This window comes from Oncorhynchus mykiss, chromosome 23 (assembly GCF_013265735.2).
Source record: "Oncorhynchus mykiss isolate Arlee chromosome 23, USDA_OmykA_1.1, whole genome shotgun sequence".
NCBI classification, from domain to species: Eukaryota; Metazoa; Chordata; class Actinopteri; order Salmoniformes; family Salmonidae; genus Oncorhynchus; species Oncorhynchus mykiss.
This window is the reverse complement of record NC_048587.1, coordinates 19363018-19386491: the sequence shown is the minus strand read 5'-3', so window position 1 is coordinate 19386491 and position 23474 is coordinate 19363018. Positions and strand designations below refer to the sequence as shown.

The following is a 23474-nucleotide window of genomic DNA, read 5'->3' as shown; positions in this document are numbered from 1 at the left end:
AACAGAGCTTCTTTAATAACCAAACATAGGTAGGCTCAGATAGACCGGCAGATTCCGACAGGACAGGACAAGGTTACAGCAAACATGACGATAGTCTGGCTCAGGCATGAAACACAACAAACAAGAATCCGACAAGGACAGGAACAAAAACAGAGAGAGATATAGGGGACTAATCAGAGGGAAAAAGGGAACAGGTGGGAAACGGGGTGACGAGGTAGTCAGGAGGAGACAAGGAACAGCTGGGGGAAAGCGGGGGAGAAAAGGTAACCTAATACGACCAGCAGAGGGAGACAGGGTGAAAGGAAAGGACAGAGACACAACATGACAATACATGACAATAAGAAACTGACTAGTCATCAGTGGTGTAAAGTACTTAAGTAACAATACTTTAATGTACTACTTAAGTCGTTTTTTGGGTATATTTACTTTATTTTTTCATTCCTAAAGAAAATAATGTACTTTTTACTCCATAGATTTTCCCTGACACTCAAAAGTACTCGTTACATTTTGACAGGAATATGGTTCAATTCACACTTATGAAGAGAACGTCCCTGGTCGTCCCTACTGCCTCTGATCTGGCGGACTCACTAAACACAAATGCTTTGTTTGTAAATTATGTCTGAGTGTTGGAGCGTGCCCATGGCTATCTGTCAATAAAAATAACAAGAAAATGGTGATATCTGGTTTGCTTAATATAAGGAATTTGAAACGATTTATACTTTTACTTTTGATACTTAAGTATATTTTAGCAATTCCATTTACTTTTGATACTTAAGTGTATTTAAAACCAAATACTTTTAGACTTTTAGTCAAGCAGTATTTTACTGGGTGACTTTAACTTTTACTTGAGTCATTTTCACTTCGGTTAGCAAGGGGTTACCATGTTCCCTTTCTCATCTCAACTGTGCTCACCTAAAAATATCCTCCGCTGGTCCTGGATCAAAGGGGGCAGCAACACCGACGTGAATCCCGCCCCGCGATTTAGCCTAATAGGAGGAGCATGTAGGCAACTCTACAGTGGAGCAGAAGGCCCATGGTAACCACTTCAGCACAGAAGCGAGTAAGTGAGTGAGTGGGTAGGGTTTCAGCTGTTCAGCGAGTGCTCTCTGGTGATCTCGCAGAGATAGTAGTCTAGAGCCTGTCGTCTAGGACACTGCAGGACCGCTTTGAAGAGCTCATCAAATGGCAAAGCTGAACCACACGGGAACTGAATAGAGCTCCCTTTCAAATAGGAAATTACTTGTTGATTTATCCAAATCTACAGAATGCCTCACATGACTTTGATATAGACACTCACCTGAAGATAGTAAGGTGGTTGGAGAAGAAGACAGTTAGTTGCAACTTGCCCGAGGCAACCCCCCCCCCCCCCCCTCCCCCCTTGTCAAAAGTTAGGTCGTAAGGATTTCTATACCTTACGATTCGCTTTTCATCTTTCTCCCGATGAATATTGGAATTTCGTAGTGGATAAAAATCGAATAGACACTTACAACAAAAATGGAAGAAGATCAAAAGTGGGGAGTTGTTGATAAAAGAGTGCGGATGACTTGCAGTGACCACCGTTGCAAAAAGCACTTTTGGACGAATTGGAAAGATTTGTCCGGTATAACTGTCTGCATCGCATTATCTTTATTGTCTCTTGGATTTTGCGTTCTCGTTTACCTGAGTACATCGGAGCTGAAGTCCAGGATACTAAACCTGGAAAAACAGAGAGATACGCAGCTCTCCTCGTGGATCACACTCGAGCAGGTGGAACCCGTTGTTTTTGGACGAATAGATCAGATTCTGGAAGAGGTAAGGGTTATGGACAAATTATTCCATATGAAACACGGATTTATCCATATTATTACTTTTTGTTCAAGTGATACATTGCAAGTAGGCTTACTGTGTTGTTCAAATGATAATAGGTTATGGGAATTTCTTTTAAAAAAATACACACCTGTGGGGAAACATAAGCTATTTCAAATGTATAGCCTATTTAATCATTTCGTTGGCTACGCTAATGAAAATATTGACTAGGCTACTTAAAAAATGTATAATATCTATTTGGTTTACATGTCTTATTTTAAAGGGCATGGATAGGATGTGTAGCCTACCCCGCATATCGATGTCTCTCACTCATTCCACAAGTGGTTGAAGCAGCGACAGTTCCGATTGGTATTAGACCAGCTGCTCGTGTTAACATGCACTAGAATATAATATCCAAAGTTAAAATACGTTTGTTTATAATAGCCTACGTTTCAATTAAGAATGGAGTGCAATATATATATTTTATATTTTATTTCATCACATGCACACAAGCACTCTCACCTTAATATATTTATTTTAACTTTTTGGATTGTATATATTGTTTGGTGTTGCTTATTGCACTGTTTGAGCTAGAAACACAAGCATTTCGCTGCACCTGCGATAACATCTGCAAATCTGTGTACGCGACCAAAAAACTTAGATTTTATTTTATTTGTAGATTCCATGGATAAAAACATGTATGGGCTGTGCGCGTCACGTCCATAGTACGCTGGCTTTAGTTCAAAGTCTATTTTTATCCCTAAATGTAAACCGAATGGCAGGATAATTTTCGTCCGTCTTTGTGGCATCGTCATGGTTTAGATAACAGAACTGTGAATGACCCTGGGATCAAATCTGTTGTTTTAAAATATGCTTTTCAACGCGCCCTTGTGCTGGCCACTTCCACAGTTATACCAACAATCTCTTCTCTGTGATTGAAATCCCGCAGAGCCCATATTCCCCCCCTGTTTACTTTAGGCTGCCTTTGTTGCATAACCCCGCCAGCCCTCCACTTTTACTCGGGACATCATTGTAAATGCACTTATTGTAGGGACAGCAGTGCATCTCAAAGTGGTACGTCAGAAGACTCCCTTTTCACTGCAATCATGGTCGCCACACTATTTTTTTTAGGATGCACATGAATGTGTTCTTATACAAAATGTACACAGGCTTGTCTTTTGTTCATCTCCGATTTCAAGAATGCAATCTGTGTTGTTTCTTGACCTGTTATTATCAGGATATTAGCAGACTTGACATTATGCATGTCTCAAATAGCTAGGAATCTTATACGTTTGATTCCTTCCTTGTCCTTATTGCAGTTGTTGAATATCTGCTATTGAGCATGGAGCTAGTGGGGTCCTAGAAACAAGCTTACTCCAGTCTTGCTGGAGGTATTGTGATTCACCCCTTTGTTTAGATTTATTTTTAAATATATGTGGCCATTATTAATATGACGCAACAGCAGATGTGGCCGCTTCTAGCCGACTGCCTTTGCGTGTTTCTGTCCAGAACCTCCAACACTTTCTATTAATTTACTGCAAGTTGGAATCCTCTCTGGAAAAATGTAAGCTGCAGAGGCCCAAGTTGTTTCCCACTGTTCACATTCTGATTTTGAGGAAATATCTCATACGTTTGTTGGATAATGTTTGTGGTTCATGTTGTTGTACTCTAAACTTTGTTGACTGAATATATATTTTCTGCTCTCCATCTCTCTATTCCTCTGAAAAAGCACAGTACCTGTACACCAACTACAAAAATTGGTAAAGTATTCTCCCACCTGGATAACGGCAAGAAAAAAATACAGTACAGATTGCTGATGCCCTTGAATCTCAGCAGTCACATGTGACACGAAAAGCTGCTGAAAACACACCAATTGTCCGGTTGACAACCACAGACACTTTAAATCTCACTGAATAGAGAAGTCTGCTGGGAGGAGGAACATATGTAACGAAAGGACTTCAAACGATCAATATTAACCCAACTTGTACCATCACAGACATGTAATTTCTTTAGTCTAGGAATGAATATAGTGGTGTCTTTACTAGCAGACTGACATGAGAGTGATAACAGGTATCATGATGTGGATGGATGGATGGTGAGGAGTCGAACTCAGTTATAGTCCATACATGGCAGCTGAGGCTCTCGCTCCTTTTTGGTTTAGGGGACAGAGAAAGGGAGGGTAAAGAGGGGGGTACATTCTCCGCCTCTCTGCCTCCCCACTTTAATGGTAACCCGATGCCAGAGTTTTTGATCTGGTTTTAACATTCTATTTTAAAAGGATGACAAAACATTTTACAGTCCCAAAGTCAGATTAATACTAAGACCCTCTCACTTTGCTGCCCAGGGGCCCTGCTACGGAGGCCCTATAGTGAGCGCTGTCCCCTTGTCCTGTCCTGTGGCTACATCTCTGTTACTGGACTGAGGGCCTTTGGGGCGTATTCTCCAAAATTCTGCTGTGAAACCTATACCCCACCTGACTCTCGCTGATTTCTCTAACAGACGTGCCACTAACACATGGGTATCATCAATCACATGGTCTTGAATCATTTAACACCCGGACATAAAATACATTATTTATCCCTTTGTTCTCATCAACAATCGACGTGTTATTTCCATGTGTCATTGAGAGATTCACCTCCACACTCTTGTTTGCCCTCTGTAAATTCTGATCCCCCCCTTCGGCCCCAACGGACACACCAAATACCCGCTGGCATTGATTGTTGTATCAGCTGTAAAGGAACTTGACCCTTGCCTTCTTTGCTTCCCGAGGGGCCCTAAATCAATACACATCTGCAAATCAAATCAAATTGTATTCGTCACATGCGCCGAATACAACAGGTGTAGTAGACCTTACAGTGAAATGCTTAATTACAAGCCCTTAACCAATAATGCAGTTAAGAAGAAAAAAAGTGTTAAGAAAGTGTTTACTAAATAAACTGAAGTAAACAATAAATAAATACTTTTTTTTTAAAATAAGAAAATGGAAAAATAACAAATAATTAAAGAGCAACAATAAAATAACAGGATCTACACATCTTCTGAGGCTGTGGTTGTTTTGAAATGACTTGGTTTCCAAAATATTGAGATACAGTACAAGAGGAGAACTGTAAGGTGGTTCCATCATGCAAAAAGTTGGAGATCTCATTCTTATCCACTTGTGTTCTACAGACTCTCAGCCCTGATCCTTCCTGAGAACTGAACCTCTCACTGCTAAATCACTGTGAGAGGTTGAGCTCTGGTCTTGGCCTCAGCCCTACCGTGCCTGGCTTTGACTCTACCAGATAACTCTACTCTGACAGAGCACAAAGGCATCTCTGGCACTTCTAGCATGTGTTGTTTTAATTTCCCTGATTTATTAGCAGATGTAGCATTTATCCCCACTAGTCCACTGGTGCTTTCTGCTCTCTTGAACGACAGCATTAGGTAACATGCCAAGAGATGGCGGGTGGCTGTGTGCTCAGCGATGGTCTGGCTGCCCAGAAAACCACATTTAGTGGGATGACAGACCAGCAGGGACCAGAGCGAAGAAACCGGGGCAAGTGGAACCCCAGAATCTGGACTGAAACACACACTAGCTTGAACAGGGAGAAATGTGCACTAGGCCTCTGTCAAGCCTGCGGAGACCACTTTGTGGTTAATTGTTGATGTTAAACAGGCCAGTTTTAAGGTGACATAATGATGTGTTCAGGGGAAGTCAGAGAATTTTCAAAGAATGAATGTCTCTCAAGACTTTTGATTTTGCTACATTGGATTTGACACATGAGGTGTATTGTTGAAAGGTCAGCCTCTGGGTTTTATGAGTAGGCAGTGCTAGGCACCCCGCCTTTGTGCTGAAACTGAAGAGAAGAGTGTTTCAATCAGTGGAAGTGTCACATCTGCTCCCACTCTTCCCCCCTGTCACTCGAGGGTGCCAGGCTCCCCAGCATTGCGCACTCCTGCCACCATCATAAACACACACCTGCCTTCCCCCTGTCACGCGCATCAGCGATTATTGGACTCACCTAGACTCAATCACCTCTGTCATTACCTTCCCTATACATGTCTGGTTCCCCGCTCTGTTCCCTGCATCAGCATTAATTGTCGTTTGTCTTTGTTTACCCGTGTGCTGATGCTATTCCTGTTCTGTTACCTGTCTGTTCCTGATTAAATGTTGACTCCCCGTACCTGCTTCTCATCTCCGGTGTCGGTCTTTACAGGAAGACATTTTCTATTTCTACAGGAGTGGTTTAAACTGCGTTTTTACTGCACAGCTACTGTGATTTTTCAGAGCAGTACAGAGATACAGAGCAGGAAATATGAGTACAAAAACATGAACCACAAACATTATCCAACAAATGTATGAGATATTTCCTCAAAATCAGAATTTGAATCGTGGGAAATAATTTAGGCCTCTGCAGCTTACATTTTCCTGAGAAGATTTCAACTTGCAGTAAATTAATAGAAAGTGTTGGAGGTTCTGGACAGAAACACGCGAAGGCAGTCGGCTCGAAGCGGCCACATCTGCTGCACGTTTTTAGAACGTTCTTGGGACGTAGTGTCATGGTCCCCGTTGTGTCATGGTCCTCAGGAGGCTTTTGTCACGTGATAGTCCCAGGTGTCCCAAGTAAAAATAAAGTAATAAAATGTAATGGGGGTTTTAAGGTAAGTGGTACGCTGTTCAGCTAAAATGGTGTAAAAGTCTTTAATCAATGACAGTATGATTACATTTGACATGATAAGTTAGCACTGACTTTTCAATATGACCCCACCTGGGATTTTAATTTAAAAACTCTGGATTTGGGTTACAAGGATATTTCTGCTGCACCACAAAGTCTGTAGAATGTCAGAAGTCTCCTACACGTTCATTACCTATGATGCATCCACTGCACTTAGCAAAATAGTGCCATCTGCCCTGCTATTTAAGTTTTCAGTTAATCTGACTATTCCCTTATTGAGTTAATTTACTCATTTCAGTCATTTGAGTTTGGATTTTCAGTATACTTGTCTAATATTGGTAGAGCATATTATTCTGTTTTAATGTTACTCCTGAATTACTATGAAAAATAAAATAGTTTTTCTTCTGTGTATTTTTAACAGAGCTGAGATTTACTTTGAACAGCAAAGTGTAGGAATAAGCCTACAGGTGAAATCAGTCATTGATACAGATATGGTGGCGTAGCAGGAAGTTTGTAATGCTGTCAACAAAGAGGTTGTGAGTTCAAATCCCAGGTGAGAACATGTCAAATGAGAAATACTGTTTAAACAAACATACACAATGTAATCATGTACAGTACCAGTCAAATGTTTGGACACACCTACTCATTCAAGGTTTTTTCTTTATTTTTACCATTTCTACATTGTAGAATTATAGTGAAGACAGCAAAACTAGGGGATAACACATGGAATCATGTAGTAACCAAAAAAGTGTTAAACAAATGTTTTATTTTTGAGATTCTTCAAAGTAGCCACCCTGTGTAAAACACTTTTTTTTTTTGAGGGGAGAGCGTTTCTTTGCGACTACCAGGTGACGTCCCCGGGAACAAACCGGGAACTAGACAAACTTCCAGGGGACCATGACACAATGTCCTGACGACTTTAGGCGACCATTTCGTTCTAACGACTCATTATTGTTTGCAGGGGCTATAACATATACATTCATTTTAAGTTGTTGAATTAAAAGTTGATACGAAGAATGGACTCACTTTTCCATGACCAGTTTGCTCCATTCCCGAGTCTGTAGTGCAGTATCTTGGTTAGAGACCAGATAGGAACATTGAGCTAACGTACACAGTTCCTTTATTGTACCCGATGTTTAGAATTACTGAACACTCATAACTATAACATGTCAACTCCAGCACCTGTTGGAGGCCTTTAAACAGCACACTGACATGCCTCTGATAGTAAGTACTATGAATTGTCTTGACTGTTATGCAGTGGGACAGTACTGGAAATTCTGTCTTGGTTCAGGGTTGAAAAACAAACTATACTCTGAATTCCTCACCATCCACAGACTAATATTATCTTCCGTTTTTTACCCACGTGCAGAAATTGGCGGCTCGACTTCCCAAAACACGAGAGACCAGAGAAGCGCCCCATAGCTGTGTCTGTCCACCAGGTAAGCCTCTGTGCCACCCACTTCTCACCTCTTACCCCACACCATCACTTTTGACTGATTCTAGCACACCCCTGCAGCTGTGCTCAGGTTTTAATCAAGGGTTTTATCCACCGTGACTAATCTGTGCTGCTCAAATCCTGCTTTGGTTTCACCCCTCTGGGTGAGCTCAGTTTGCCCTGTTTAAATGGGTCACTACCCTGAGTACGTAAGCGTGGGAGGAGTGTAGAGTAGACGGTTGAGTACTGATAGTGAGATCCTCTCCTCAAGGCATTAGCTACCTGAGACATAAAGGAAGCCAGGGTGCCCATTTTTTTCTGCTTTCTTGTCAACTTCTTATGAAAATGTATTTGTATTTATTATGGATTCCCATTAGCTGCTGCCTCTCTTTCTGGAGTCTGGCAAAATGAAGGCAGTTATACAATTTTAAAAACATTACAATACATTCCTTACAGAATTCACAACACACTAAGTGTGTGCCCTCAGGCCCATACTCCACTACCACATATCTACAATGCAAAATCCATATGTACGTGTGTGTATATTGCGTATGTTATCATGTGTGTGTATGCATGTGTCTGTGCCTATGTTTGTGTTACTTCACAGTCCCGCTGTTCCATAAGGTGTATTTTTACCTGATTATTTTTGGAATCTGATTCTACTGCTTGCATCAATTACCTGATGTGGAATAGAGTTCCATGTAGTCATGGCTCTATGTAGTACATTGCACCTCCCATAGTCTGTTCTGGACTTGGGGACTGTGAAGAGACCTCTGGTGGCATGTCTTGTGGGGTAGGCATGGGTGTCCAAGCTGTGTGCTAGTATTTTAAACAGACAGCTCGGTACCTTCAGCTTATCAACACCTCTTACAAAAACAAGTAATGAGAAAGTCAATCTCTCTTCCCCTTTGAGCCATGAGAGATTGACATGCATGTCATTAATGTTAACTCTCTGTGTACTTTTAAGGGCCAGCTGTGCTGCCCTGTTCTGAGCCAACTGCAATGGTCCCAAGTCCCTCTTTGTGGCACCTGACCACACTACTGAACAGTAGTCCAGGTGCAACAAAACCCGGGCCTGTAGGACCTGCCTTGTTGATAGCGTTGTTAAGAAGGCAGAGCAGTGCTTTATTATGGACAGACTTCTCCCCATCTTAGCTACTGTTGTATCAATAAGTTTTGACCATGACATGCTCAATTTTCACATTATTCATTACGAGATGTAGTTGAGGTTTAGCGTTTAATGAATGATTTATCCCAAATACAATGCTTTTAGTTTTGGAAATATTTAGGACTAACTTAGTCCTTGCTACCCATTCCGAAACTAACTGCAGCTCTTTGTTAAGTGTTGCAGTCATTTCAGTTGCTGTAGTAGCTGACTTGTATAGTGTTGAGTCATCCGCATACAAAGACACACTGGCCTTACTCAAAGCCAGTGGCATGTTGTTAGTAAAGATTGAAAAAAGCAAGGGGCCTAAACAGCTACCCTGGGGAATTCCTGCTTCTACCTGGATTATGTTTGAGAGGCTTCCATTAAAGAACACCCTGTGTGTTCCATTAGACAAGTAACTCTTGATCCACATTATAGCAGGGGGTGTAAAGCCATAACACATAAGTTTTTCCAGCAGAAGAATATGATCGATAATGTCTAAAGCTTCACTGAAGTCTAACAAGATAGCCCCCACAATCATTTTATCATCAATTTCTCTCAGCCAATAATCAGTCATTTGTGTAAGTGCCATGCTTGTTGAGTGTCCTTCCCTATAAGCATGCTGAAAGTCTGTTGTCAATTTGTTTACTGTGAAATAGCATTGTATCTGGTTAAACACATTTTTTTCCAGAAGTTTACTAAGGGTTGATAACAGGCTGATTTGTCGGGTATTTGAGCCAGTAAAGGGGGCTTTACTATTCTTGGGTAGCGGAATGACTTTAGCTTACCTCCAGGCCTAAGGGCACACACTTTCTAGTAGGCTTAAATTGAAGATGTGGCAGTATCGTCTGCTATTATCCTCAGTAATTTTCCATTCACATTGTCAGACCCCGGTGCCTTGTCATTGTTGATAGACAGCAATAATTTTTTCACCTCTTCCACACTGACTTTACGGAATTCAGAAGTGCAATTCTTGTCTTTCATAATTTCGTCAGAAAAACTTGGATGTGTGGTGTCAGCGTTTGTTGCTGGCATGTCATCTCTAAGTTTGTTTATCTTGCCAATGAAAAAGTAATGAAAGAAGTTGGCAATATCAGTGGGTTTTGTGATAAATGAGCAGTCTGATTCAATGAATGATGGAGTCGAGTTGTCTTTTTTCCCCCAAAATTGAATTTATGGTGCTACAAAGCTTTTTACTATAATTCTTTATATAATTTATCTTTGTTTCATAGTATAATTTATTTTTTATTTAGCTTAGGCAAAAGATTCCTTAATTTGCACCACGTTTGCCAATCAGTTGGGCTGCCAGACTTATTTGCCATACCTTTTGCCTCATCCCTCTCAACCATGCAATTTTTCAATTCCTCATCAATCCAAGGGGATTTTACAGTTTTTAATGGGTGCATGTTTATTAGTAACTGGAATAAGGAATTTCATAAATCTGTCAAGTGCAGCATCTGGTTGCTCCTCATTACACACCACAGACCAGCAAATATTCTTTACAACATATGAATCACTACAAAACTTCTTGTATGACCTCTTATACACTAAGAGCCTTTAGAACGGTGGTTTTCCTAGATATGGCTACTATATTGTGATCACTACATCCTATGGATTTGGATACTGCTTTAAAGCAAATTTATGCCGCATTAGTAAAGGTATGATCAGTACATGTTGATGATTTCATTCCTGTGCTGTTTGTAAATACCCTGGTAGGTTGACTGACAACCTGAACCAGGTTGCAGCCACTGGTTATAATTAGATTTTTGTTGTTGTTGAGAGCCCGTCAATATTGACATCACCCATAAAATATACTTCTCTGTTGATATCACATACATTATCAAGCATTTCGCACATATTTTTCAGATACTGTTAGCACTTGGTGGTCTATAGCAGCTTCCCACAAGAATGGACTTCAATCAATCAATCAATCAATCAAATTTATTTTATATAGCCCTTCATACATCAGCTGATATCTCAAAGTGCTGTACAGAAACCCAGCCTAAAACCCCAAACAGCAAGCAATGCAGGTGAAGAAGCACGGTGGCTAGGAAAAACTCCCTAGAAAGGCCAAAACCTAGGAAGAAACCTAGAGAGGAACCAGGCTATGTGGGGTGGCCAGTCCTCTTCTGGCTGTGCCGGGTGGAGATTATAACAAAACATGGTCAAGATGTTCAAATGTTCATAAATGACCAGCATGGTCGAATAATAATAAGGCAGAATAGTTGAAACTGGAGCAGCAGCACAGTCAGGTGGACTGGGGACAGCAAGGAGTCATCATGTCAGGTATTCCTGGGGCATGGTCCTAGGGCTCAGGTCAGTTGAAACTGGAGCAGCAGCACAGCCAGGTGGACTGGGGACAGCAAGGAGTCATCATGTCAGGTAGTCCTGGGGCATGGTCCTAGGGCTCAGGTCCTCCGAGAGAGAGAAAGAGAGGAGAGAATTAGAGAACGCACACTTAGATTCACACAGGACACCGAATAGGACAGGAGAAGTACTCCAGATATAACAAACTGACCCTAGCCCCCCGACTTTAGGTGAGGCAGATGAACCTGTAGCCATACTACTTCAACAGTATTTAACATTAGATTGTCTCTAATCTTAACAGGAATGTGGTTCTTTATGTAGACCGCAACACCGCCCCCGTTGGCATTTCTGTCTTTTCGGTAAACGTTATAACCATCTATTGCTACCACTGTATTATCTAAGTGAGTTTCAGAGATAGTCAGAATATGAATGTCATCTGTTACAAGCAAGCTATTGAATTCATGGACCTTGTTTTTTTCAGGCTGCATATGTTAATATGGTCTATTTTTAGCACTTTTCTGAGTTTGCTTGATTGTTTTTAATGATTTACTGGGAAGCTTATCAGAAGATGACCTGATAGTGCAGGGTGAGCTGCACGAAGTGGTCTTCCTACTAGGGCACACTGCCTCAGTGCTAACAGTGTAACTCTGGTTCATAGACTCATGATTACTGCATACAATAGCTGTAAGATTAACAAAAGTATTCAGGGTATTAGGGGGACATACATTAAGTTACTTACATTGTGTCTGCCAATGCCCCTAGGATAATGTACATTTAATGCAGCATTATGATGACTCATTCTCACAATGGTAGGGATTAGCTGAGCTGGTCTTAGGCCATTGATAAGTCATTGTTTCAACGCAGCCTTGAAATGCCAAGATGATTTGGATGAACTCCATCATTCCTGTAGAGTATCTTCTGTTTCCAGAAGGTGTCAAAGTTATCTAGAAAAGTGACTCCAGCAGAGCTACAATAATCTTTTAGCTAGATCTGTAAGGCCAGTAGCCTGCTGAATCTTTCACACCCGCGGCTCAACAATGTTATTGGACCTGGAATGATTGGCCGTTTTAAGGAGTCTTTTAATGTTAAATCAGTTATTTTAAAATCCATTTTCAGATGTTTCCGAGCTAGCCCTCCTGATGTCGTTTGACCCCCACATGGACTACGACAGTGTCAGCTCCCGGCATCTGTGGTAGAACAGTCGTAAGCAGCCTTGTGATGTCCCATACTCGTGCTACTGGGTAGCACAGGGTTTTTGCCTTGGGGACCGAGATGTTTCTCACCATAGAGCTGCCTATGATGACAGCTGGCGATGTTGAATGGGCCGGTCTTTGGCTTGACAATGACAATGAAGTAGTCAAAAGCACAAACAGATCTGGAACCAGGGTACCATATATGGATCTTTAAAGGCCCAGTGCATTTAAAGTTCTGTTTTACCTTTGTATCATATTGTGCAACAGCTCATGAGGCTAACACTGTAAACGTGTGAAAAAAAAGTTAGCAGTGTTACATCTTGATAGTTGCTGGTTGAAAATACAATCGAAAGATCTTCTAATCAGCGTGTTTCCATGGGCCGAAGTTTCGACTTTCCTGGTGACATCACCAGTTAAGGTCACTTTATTGGTCAATTGCAGACAGTCCAACTGAAATTTGACTTCTGCTTTTAACCACTCCAAAAGACACACATACATAGGTTTTGGAGAGGTGCAGGGGTCTGCCACACTGGGAGCTGTTATTGTGGGGGGTTAAGTGCCTTGCTCAAGGGAACAACGGCAGGCAATGGCCTCTAGGATTTGATACCAGCAACCCTCCGGTTGCCAACTCACTTCCCACCACTTCCCGAATTGTCAACTCTTCGGGTTGCTGGTTCGCCTCTGTCCAACCTCTCAACTACAGTACCTGCCGCTTCTCTTGAATATTGGTTAATAGACTAATAACAAAGAGAGTTCCATACCTCTCTGCCAATGAAAGAAAGTTTTAAGTTTATCCTCCCCACTCAGACCACTCCCAGACAGTCCTAGCAAAATTCTTGCTTGAGAAATAGTGTTTTGATAAAAAAGCTATTTTTGTCCAGAAATGATTTGATATTGATATAAAAATGGCTGCATTGGACCTTTAAAGTTCTCTAAAAGCATAATACTGCAGTGAGGCTTTGTGTATAATGGTGTTGCTATAGCAACGTTTCATTCAACGATTTTCTTTCTAAGTGTGATATTGAATTGAATTACTTTATTTTTTCCAGAAGGATGACAAGTTGGATAAGATAAAGAGAACAAGAGTAAACACATGAACAGCAACATTCACACATGACAGATGCAAATGCTTACAAGGTATAAACAAGATAATTTCATTACAGAGACGTGCTATACAAGATATAAATATATATATATATATATATATATATATATATATATATATATATATATATATATATATACACAGGGGCAAAAAAGTATTTAGTCAGCCACCAATTGTGCAAGTTCTCCCACTTAAAAAGAGGAGAGAGGCCTGCAATTTTCGTCATAGGTACACTTCAACTATGACAGACAAAATGAGAAAAAAAATCCAGAAAATCACATTGTGGGATTTTTAATGAATTTATTTGCAAATTATGGTGGAAAAAAAGTATTGTATGCATCCAAAGAACACCATACCTACTGTGAAGCATGGGGGTGGAAACGTCATGCTTTGGGGCTGTTTTTCTGCAAAGGGACCAGGACGACTGATCCGTGTAAAGGAAAGAATGAATGGGGCCATGTATCGTGAGATTTTGAGTGAAAACCTCCTTCCATCAGCAAGGGCATTGAAGATGAAACGTGGCTGGGTCTTTCAGCATGACAATGATCCCAAACACACCGCCTGGGTAATGAAGGAGTGGCTTCGTAAGAAGCATTTCAAGGTCCTGGAGTGGCCTAGCCAGTGTCCAGATCTCAACCCCATAGAAAATCTTTGGAGGGAGTTGAAAGTCCGTGTTGCCCAGCAACAGCCCCAAAACATCACTGCTCTAGAGGAGATCTGCATGGAGGAATGGGCCAAAATACCAGCAACAGTGTGTGAAAACCTTGTGAAGACTTACAGAAAACGTTTGACCTCTGTCATTGTTATATACCCTTTGTTGGCAAAGTATTTGTTATTGACCAAATACTTATTTTCCACCATAATTTGCAAATAAATTCATAAAAAATCCTACAATGTGATTTTCAGGATTTTTTTTCTAATTTTGTCTGTCATAGTTGAAGTGTACCTATTATGAAAATTACAGGCATCTCATCTTTTTAAGTGGGAGAACTTGCACAATTGGTGGCTGACTAAATACTTTTTTGCCCCACTGTATATAAATATATATATATATATAATAGTGTATATATATAAATATGTATATGTATATAAATATAATTGATTGCGGTCATTCACTGTACTTTGGTTGTCAATGGGAACAGTGTGCAACACCCATGCCATAAACGGATAATGAGAGAAGGACCTTAAATTAGGTTGCTCTGAGTTGCTTTATAACACCCTGTGAATGTAATGACACTTTCGTGATTCACTGGTGATTGATGTTGGGTACTGATGACTTGTTTGTATGGGCTTCTATTGTTGAAATTGTGTAACTGACAGCCATTAACGATACAAAGCAAACTAAACAAACACTAAAGACGTCACGGCAAGGTTGGAGGGGGAAAAAACAAACATGATCAAAGCAAGTAAGGGAAGATTGTATTGATGCAGTAGCTGTGGCACTGCCGCACAATGCAGGATACCTTGTCTAGGTTTTAGGAGGGGCGACAGATGCAAGGATCCAACAGGTTTCACTGGTATATACTATCTGTACACCTGATCCTGTACATGCCAAATATTGCCCTCCTTTTGCAATTGTGCCCTCAGGCTAGCTTCATAATGCCGACAGGTGTTGGTGTATTTTGGGCTCAGTTGGCGGTGGTCGGCAGCGCAGGCGTTTTGTATCACATTGGGTAATGGTGCAAGCTGGTGTGACGAGGTACCATCATCAAGGCATTCCTAGGCAGGGACGACAGGGCACGACAGCCCACTGATAACTAGCCACATCCGCTACACAACTAACCCTGTCGTTAAAGTATGAGTGGACTGAAATGAACAGCAATGAACTGGCAACAAATTGCGTCTGTCTTTGTTCCATTAGAAAAAAGTATGCCACAGAGAGCTTGCACCTATGGAGCCAGTATATTAGATTAGTACCACATATTCTGGAACATACATTATCTTGGGCTGTCGGGCAAGCATGAAGCATTGTGTCTGACAATGAAAACTTATGTCTGAAAGGTTCTTCAGTCACCAAGCCCACCTGTTTCTCAGCTGTCAGTCATTAAGTAATTAGGTAGTGAAGAGTGTATCTGTGTGTTTGTGTGTGTGCGCGTGTGTGTGCCTGCGTGCGAGTGGGCCTAAGCGGGAACAGGCCTGTGAGAACCAGTGGAGGTGAGAGCGTACACACATTAGTGCTAATTTGTCTTGTCTGTAGGATGTCAGGGTCTTAACTGACCGGTAAGTGTCTTTGGAGGTCCCGTAAAAACCAGTTAAGGTGGACCCGCTGTCAGAGCTTCTGAGAGGAACCCTTTCTTTTCAGGTATGAGAGCCTTCTAACTGGAGAGTGTTTTGGTAGTTCCTGGTCACACACCTCAGAAACAGGCTCTTAAATGTACATCTGAGGCCTTGTTTCATTTTTTGGGGGGGACGTTTTTAGAATTTCTCTAAATGTATGTTTTCAAAATATTTCAGGCTAACCATTCCTAAATATACTTCATGAAACAATTTGCATTTGGTTTTTGGCTGTCAGGGTATGAATACGACAGTTCCAAATACCATCTCACCGAAGCATGAACAATGCCATCTTAGCCTGAGGATTTCAAGTTTTCCTTAGGGCAGGATCCATACTGTTCATCAATTGTTCTGTTCATCAACTGTCCCCCCAACATGCACCTCTCTATAAATGGCCCCATAACAATGACAGAGGTCCCGGTTCGGTTCAGCATGGCAGGCTGCCCTCAGGACAATGAAGCAGTGCATTGTCGGATATGTGTATGTATATATGGCTATGCAGTGCTCCCAGTGTCTACCTGGCCTCTGCCAATCAAGGCGGAACACAGTGTTCGCATGGCTCCGATTCATTTGTTTATTTTCAGTTCCCGGCGATGTCGAGGTATAGTAAGCCCTCCCCTGGCCCTCAAGAGTCCCTGTACAGACACAGGAACCTAGGCACCTATTGTTCAATTAAACAGAGGAGGCTTTAGATGTTGTTGAAAGGCTGGTTTAAATCATGGTTGCTGTGATGCCTTTAGAGGAACGCTTTCGTCCTGAAGAGCTTTTCAATTGTCCCTCAAAAAAATCAACAGATATTTGATTGATTTTGTGACCTCGTCAGCTTTGCTTGACTGAAATGAACTACGGTTGAAATATTGTAAGACTGCATAGTGTGGTATTGAGTGGATGTTTTTAACCAGGGTCAGTGTGTGTATTTCACTTGAAGGATATTAGGTATTATTCTGAGCTTGACATGTTTCATGAGAAGCTGTGAAAATGTACCTCTCTCTAGGACATGCTAAACGGAGCTGGGTAGTTAGCTAGCGTGCTTTACACATTTCAGTTTTCCTTTACACTGTGTCCTGATTCTAGATTTTTATAACAATTTGTAACACAACTCCTCAATGTCGTTATAACACTGATGACTCTCTAATGTTGTCTCATACCAAGTTGCCGGATATAAAAAGTCAGACATGGTCGTTGGTTGAGTTGTGCCCATGAACCGTCTGGGTATGCAGAGATGTGTACTGTACATCCCTGAGTTTGTAATAAGCATCACATGCTGCCATAGCTAAACATGGCGAGGGGGTGAGTAAGACCCTCTATGTGTCACCATTCAATTACCTCATGTTAATGGTCACATGTTGACCAATGCCAAATAGAACGACAGTCGTATTCTTAGCAGCATGGATTATAGTATTTCACAAAGCCTTGGGCTCGAGGACTGTTGTTTTGTTTGGCTGGAAATCAGACATGTTTAATGGCTTGGATGTTTGTGGTTTTTATCGAGAGGTAAATCAGTTTTGAGAGATATGTTCTTCAAAGTCAGAGAGGGCTATTGCAAGAAACGACATACCATCCTTTTCAGTTAATATTCATTATTGCCCATTTATGTTAATAAAAAGAGAGTTTGGAATTGGGATCCTTTGCTCCGGACAAGAGCATTTCCGGGCATAGAGCCGGCATGGAAATTAATAAAAATTGAGGAAAAAAATGAAAGTTCCAAAAGCAAAACTTTCCCCTTATAAAATTCCACTAAATGTAATCTTTAAACTCAATGAATGCAACCCCCCCACAAAAAATGCCAACTATAAAAATAAAGTTTTCCCTGCTGGACAAGGATTGAGTTGACTTTCAAGAGTCCCTGAAATATGATTTTTTTAAATATAAAAATAAAACATTCTCAAAGGTAGGTAAATGTATAGGTAATTCAAGGAGAGATTCTCATAAACATGATTATACTATGAGATGATCTTGGTAACAATGAGAGGGACATTGGGAAGAAACTATAATTAACAGTGTTTACATTGATATCTATGCCATCAGAGGAGGCACGGATGGAGAAATTGTGGCTTTGTGCATATTTGTAGCAAATTAATGACATTCATATAAAGGCCTATTCATATTTGCACCAAATTAATACAAGTAACTAATAATCTGTCAAAGTGTAGGAAAATTTATGTGACAGGGAGATTGATCCAGGCCCATGTTGCCAGAGTTCGACTCCAGAGTTGACTTCAATCAACACATTATTGGCCGACAAGCTAAGTGGCACTTTCTTGGATCTAACGTCAGGGAAAAGAGAAAAGAGAGAGAGCGAGCCCACCCCCCTCTTGTCAATTGCATTTCCGCTTCACCAAAGAAGATAACTCCCTGGATTTAGCTGCTTTGTGGCTTCATATCACAGTAGTGACCAACATTGTGCTAGGAGGGAGGGGAAGAGTGAATGGGAGGCTAAAGGGGGATGGGGGGGGCGGTCTATCTTTGGAAGAGTATGTCACTAGCACTGTTTGGACAACTTCCTGGGGACAGTTAGGCCAGAGTGGATCTATCCTCTCCGCATTACTTTGGAAAAGAGCAGGGCGCGAGCTCACATCTCATCCATCTGGGAGGATTAATCCCAGGGAATGGGGGATAGCAGGTAGGGGGCAGGGGATAAAGGCCTTTAATACCTGCTGCCCGAGAGGGAGGAAGTGGGCTTTGGCAGTTTACCTGGCAGGGGTCCGAGGGGAAGCCATATCCAGAGACAGAGGAGAGTGTAATCAGAACCCCCTGCCACAGAGCTGGCAGCCTTGCATGGTTGGCAAAGCGGATCCCTACTCTACCCCCTCTCTGCCCATGCTACCCACAGAATACTGGGCAATGAAGGAGCCAGCCAGGCAGGCAGGCGCTGCCACCCACAGGCCCTCACACAGCCACCATTTGGCCTGAGGCTGGGCATGTGGACAGGCACACAGCACTGCATGACACAGGCAGAACTCTGTCCAACAACACTTGTTCTCCATATGCACAATAGCATAATGCATAATTGCAATTCTTTATTTCCCCTCTAATATTATTATTTTGTTTTACAATATTTAGAGATTGTGTATTTGAATGAATGCACAGAAAGAAAGTACAGTTTTAAATACAGATTTTAAATGCACATCTTGTGTATCAAAATGTGTCAGTGTTATGAAGACAATCCATTCCCTACATTAGCAGTGAAAGAGTTCATCCGTGCTTGTCCATCAATCTAAATTGGACCTGGTTCGAGGAGACGGACCGCTTGAGGAGACTACGCTATGTGCAAACATTATGACTTTTTTATTGCCCAAGGTACAAACACTTGTCAGAGTGGCTCCAGTGCCGGTTTCCCTTTGAGGATTGTGGCGCTCATTGGCCAACTGGCACGCTGGGCACTCAGAGCATAACCATAGCCTGCTTGCTGACAGATCGATGCATCACCTAGCATCGGATCAAAAGAGAGCTGGGATGTTTGTGCGTGTGTGTGTATGTGAGAGGGAGAGAGGGAGACAGAAAGCAAGCAAGAGAAAGTAGGAGAGAGAGAGAGAGAGGAGAGACAGGGAGTGAACACACACACACACACCAGCTAAATGAACCCAGTGCAGTAAAGCCAGTTAATCCAGAGCCTCTTTTTTTTAAATAAATACTCTCCCTGCAGATGATAATGTAGTTCAACAAGATCCCTGTTGCCCTTGTAAACTGGGGTGGGGGTGAAGAGGTTGTGGGGCTGGTTATTTAAGGAGTCCCCAAGTTCACCTTGACATCTCTGCTGACAGGAAGAGGGGCTGGCGGATCCCCTTTCTTCGCCCATGATTAGTTTTCAGCGCAGCTGCCAGTGTGTGGCCATGCTTCGAGAGGGCTGTTGCCTGCTGCAGACAGAGAAAGAGAGAGAGAGAACTAGGGAGTGATCTTATGGGCACAGAAAGAAAGAGAGGGAGAAGAGAGGTGATGACTTAATAAGGCAGATGAGGTAGAACACAGTAGAGCTAGCTGGCCATCTGGTTTCTAACAGTCTGGTCCTGACCAAAGAGCTTTGCTGCCACCTGATTCCCCTCCCACTGGTCCAGCTACAACATACTTCACATCCTAAACCTGTTAGCATCTTGTTTGTAGAACATTCACAGCTAACTATTCAATTCCACATTTTTTTTTAAAGAACAAGAAATGGCATTATGGGCATTTCCTTCCTGTTGTTACCATTTTTGAATTTGAGAAAAGGTTGAGCTAATATAGAGAGTATGTTCTCTGCAATGTGTATACTGGATGTAATATCGAACGTTTTTGTTCTGATATACAGTGCCTTCAGAAACTTTTCACACCCCTTGACTTTAAGGTCCATCAATCGACTAGTCAATTCCAGTGAACAGATTCAACCACAAAGACCAGGGAGGTTTTTCAATGCCTTGCAAAGAAGCGCACCGATTGGTAGATGTGTAAAAATAAAAAATAAAACAGATGCTGAATATCCCTTTGAGCATGGTGAAGGTAATAATTATGCTTTGGATGGTGTATCAATACACCCAGCCACTAGAAAGATACAGGCATCTTTCCTAACTCAGTTTCTGGAGAGGAAGGAAACTACTCAGGGATTTCAGCATGAGGCCAATGGTGAGTTTAAAATAGTTAGAGTTTAATTGTTGTGATAGGAGAAAACTGTACATGGATCAACAACATTGTAGTTACTCCACAATACTAACCTAAATGACAGAGTGAAAAGAAGGAAGCCTGTACAGAAAAAAACTAAACATATTCCAAAACCTGCATCCTGTTGCAGAAATGCTCTTAAGTAATACTGAAATATTTTTGGATAAGAAATTGACTTTTGTCCTGAATACAAAGAGTTATGTGTGGGACAAATCCAACAACAAGTCACTAAGTACCACTCTTCATATTTTCAAGCATGGTGGTGGCTTCATCATTATATGAGCATGCTTGCTAACGGCAAGGAGTTTTTTTTTTCATAAAAAGAAACGGAATACAGCTAACCACATGCAAAATCCTAGTGGAAAACCTGCTTGTCTTCTTTCCGTCAGATACTGGGAGACAAATTCACTCTAGCAGGACAATAACCTAAAACACAAGGCCAAATCTACACTGGAGTTGCTTACCAAAACAACATTGAATGTTCCTGAGTGTCCTAGTTAAAGTCTTTCCTCAAATTTGTTAGAAAATCTAGACTTGAAAGTGGCTTTCTAGCAAGGATCAACAACCAATTTGACAGAGCTTGAAGAATTTTTTAAATAATAATGGGAAAATATTGTACAATCCAGGTATGCAAAGCTCTAAAAGACTTATCCCCCAAAAGACTCTGTAATCGCTGCCAAAGGTGTTTCTAATATGGGGGGGGGATAGATATTTTTGGTAGAACAACAAAATGTGGAAAGATTCAAGGGGTGTGAATACTTTTTGGAGGGAACTGTAAATACCAGTGAATCAGACACATACTGAATTAGTACTTGTGCTATGTACATATAGATATATACATATTACAGTATGTATCCAGGTTCACATTGTGTTTTCAGTCAGGCATGTTGCGTGAATTGGCTTTAGGAAATGCATGGTCATTCAGCTTGAGTTGGCCTCCAGTGAGCACTAATTTGTGCTTTTACAAATACAAGCATGATAGTGAATACATAGAGGTGAAATGAGATGTAATTCAAACTGGCCTCCAGGTTCCACCTATGGGCCACCAGAACAATTATAGTTAGCCTGCTTTGGATGGAATGCAGTGGAGTCTGTCTGACTGTCTTGGTATGGAGAAGTTTAATCATCGGTAGAAAACACAATACAGTACAATGCCATCCTGCTACGGTGACCCTAGAGGATTAAGGAATTGTTTACATGAATGTATCTCTATGTTTTCTTGGAACATGCCAAGGGCTCTAGACTGTAGATGTACAATTGAAGTCAGAAGTTTACATACACTTAGGTTGGAGTCATTAAAACTTGTTTTTCAACCACTCCACAAAACTATAGTTTTGTCAAGTCGGTTAGGACATCTACTTTGTGCATGACACAAGTAATTTTTCCAACAATTGTTTACAGACAGATTATTTCACTGTATCACAAATCCAGTGGGTCAGAAGTTCACATACACTAAGTTGACTGTGCCTTTAAACAGCTTGGAAAATTCCAGAAAATGATGTCATGGCTTTAGAAGCTTCGGATAGGCTAATTGACATAATTTGAGTCAATTGGAAGTGTACCTGTGGATGTATTTCAAGGCTGACCTTCAAACTCAGTGCCTCTTTGCTTGACATCATGAGAAAATCAAAAGAAATCAACCAACAAAAAAAAAAGACCTCCACAAGTCTGGTTCATCCTTGGGAGCAATTTCCAAACACCTGAAGGTACCACGTTCATCTGTACAAACAATAGAAAGCAAGTATAAACACCATGGGACCACGCAACTGTCATACCGCTCAGGAAGGAGACGCGTTCTGTCTCCTAGAGATGAATGCACTGGTGTGAAAAGTGCAAATCAATCGCAGAACAACAGCAAAGGACCTTGTGAAGATGATGGAGGAAACAGGTACAAAAGTATCTATATCCACAGTCAAATGAGTCCTACCTGTATATCAACATAACCTGAAAAGCCGCTCTGCAAGGAAGAAGCCACTGCTCCAAAACCGCCATAAAAAAAGCCAGACTACGGTTTGCAACTGCACATGGGTTAAAGATCCTTATTTTTGGAGAAATGTCCTCTGGTCTGATGAAACAAAAATATAACTGTTTGGCCATAATGACCATCATTATGTTTGAAGGAAAAAGGGGAGGCTTGCAAGCCGAAGAACACCATCCCAACCGTGAAGCACAGGGGTGGCAGCATCATGTTGTGGGGGTGGCAGCATCATGTTGTGTGGGTGCTTTGCTACAGGAGGGACTGGTGCACGTCACAAAATAGATGGAATCATGAAGAGGGAATATTATGTGGATATATTGAAGCAACATCTCAAGACATCAGTCAGGAAGTTGAAGCTTGGTCGCAAATGGTTTTTCCAAATGGACAATGACCCCAAGCATACTTCCAAAGTTGTGCAAAATGGCTTAAGTACAACAAAGTCAAGGTATTGGAGTGGCCATCACCAAGCCCTGACCTCAATCTTATAGAAAATGTGTGGGCAGAACTGAAAAAGCGTGTGTGCGAGCAAGGAGGCCTACAAACCTGACTCAGTTACAATGAATGAGCCAAAATTCACCCACTTATTGTGGGAAGCTTGTGTAAGGCTACAATAAAGGTATGACCCAAGTTAAACAATTTAAAGGCAGTGCTACCAAATGCTAATTGAGTGTATGTTAACTTCTCACCCGCTGGGAATGTGATGAAAGAAATAAAAGCTGAAATAAATCATTCTCTCTACTATTATTCTGACATTTCACATTCTTAAAATAAGGTAGTGATCCTAACTGACCTAAGACAGGCAATTTTCACTCGGATTAAATGTCAGGAATTGTGAAAAACTGAGTTTAAACGTATTTGGCTAAAGTGTATGTAAACTTCAGACTTCAACTGTAAATGAGCTTGATAGCCAACTCTGGTGCAGTGTGCATATTTTGCATGACAAAGAAAAGGAGGTGCCATTAG

At 41.4% G+C, this 23474-nt stretch overlaps 1 protein-coding gene across 32 annotated transcripts in view; it reads left to right on the top strand.

Moving 5' to 3' along the window:
• The first annotated feature begins 1026 nt into the window (after window positions 1-1026).
• The window catches only part of LOC110502408 (collagen alpha-1(XIII) chain), a 124396-nt gene continuing 101948 nt past the window's right edge, over window positions 1027-23474 (top strand). For all 32 annotated transcript variants that reach the window (XM_036959734.1, XM_036959721.1, XM_036959727.1 and 29 more), the window contains exons 1-2: window positions 1027-1791; window positions 7810-7879. In XM_036959734.1, the coding sequence (XP_036815629.1) occupies window positions 1495-1791; window positions 7810-7879 (367 nt within the window). In that variant the 5' untranslated portion in view covers window positions 1027-1494. The remainder of the gene's footprint in view (window positions 1792-7809; window positions 7880-23474) is intronic.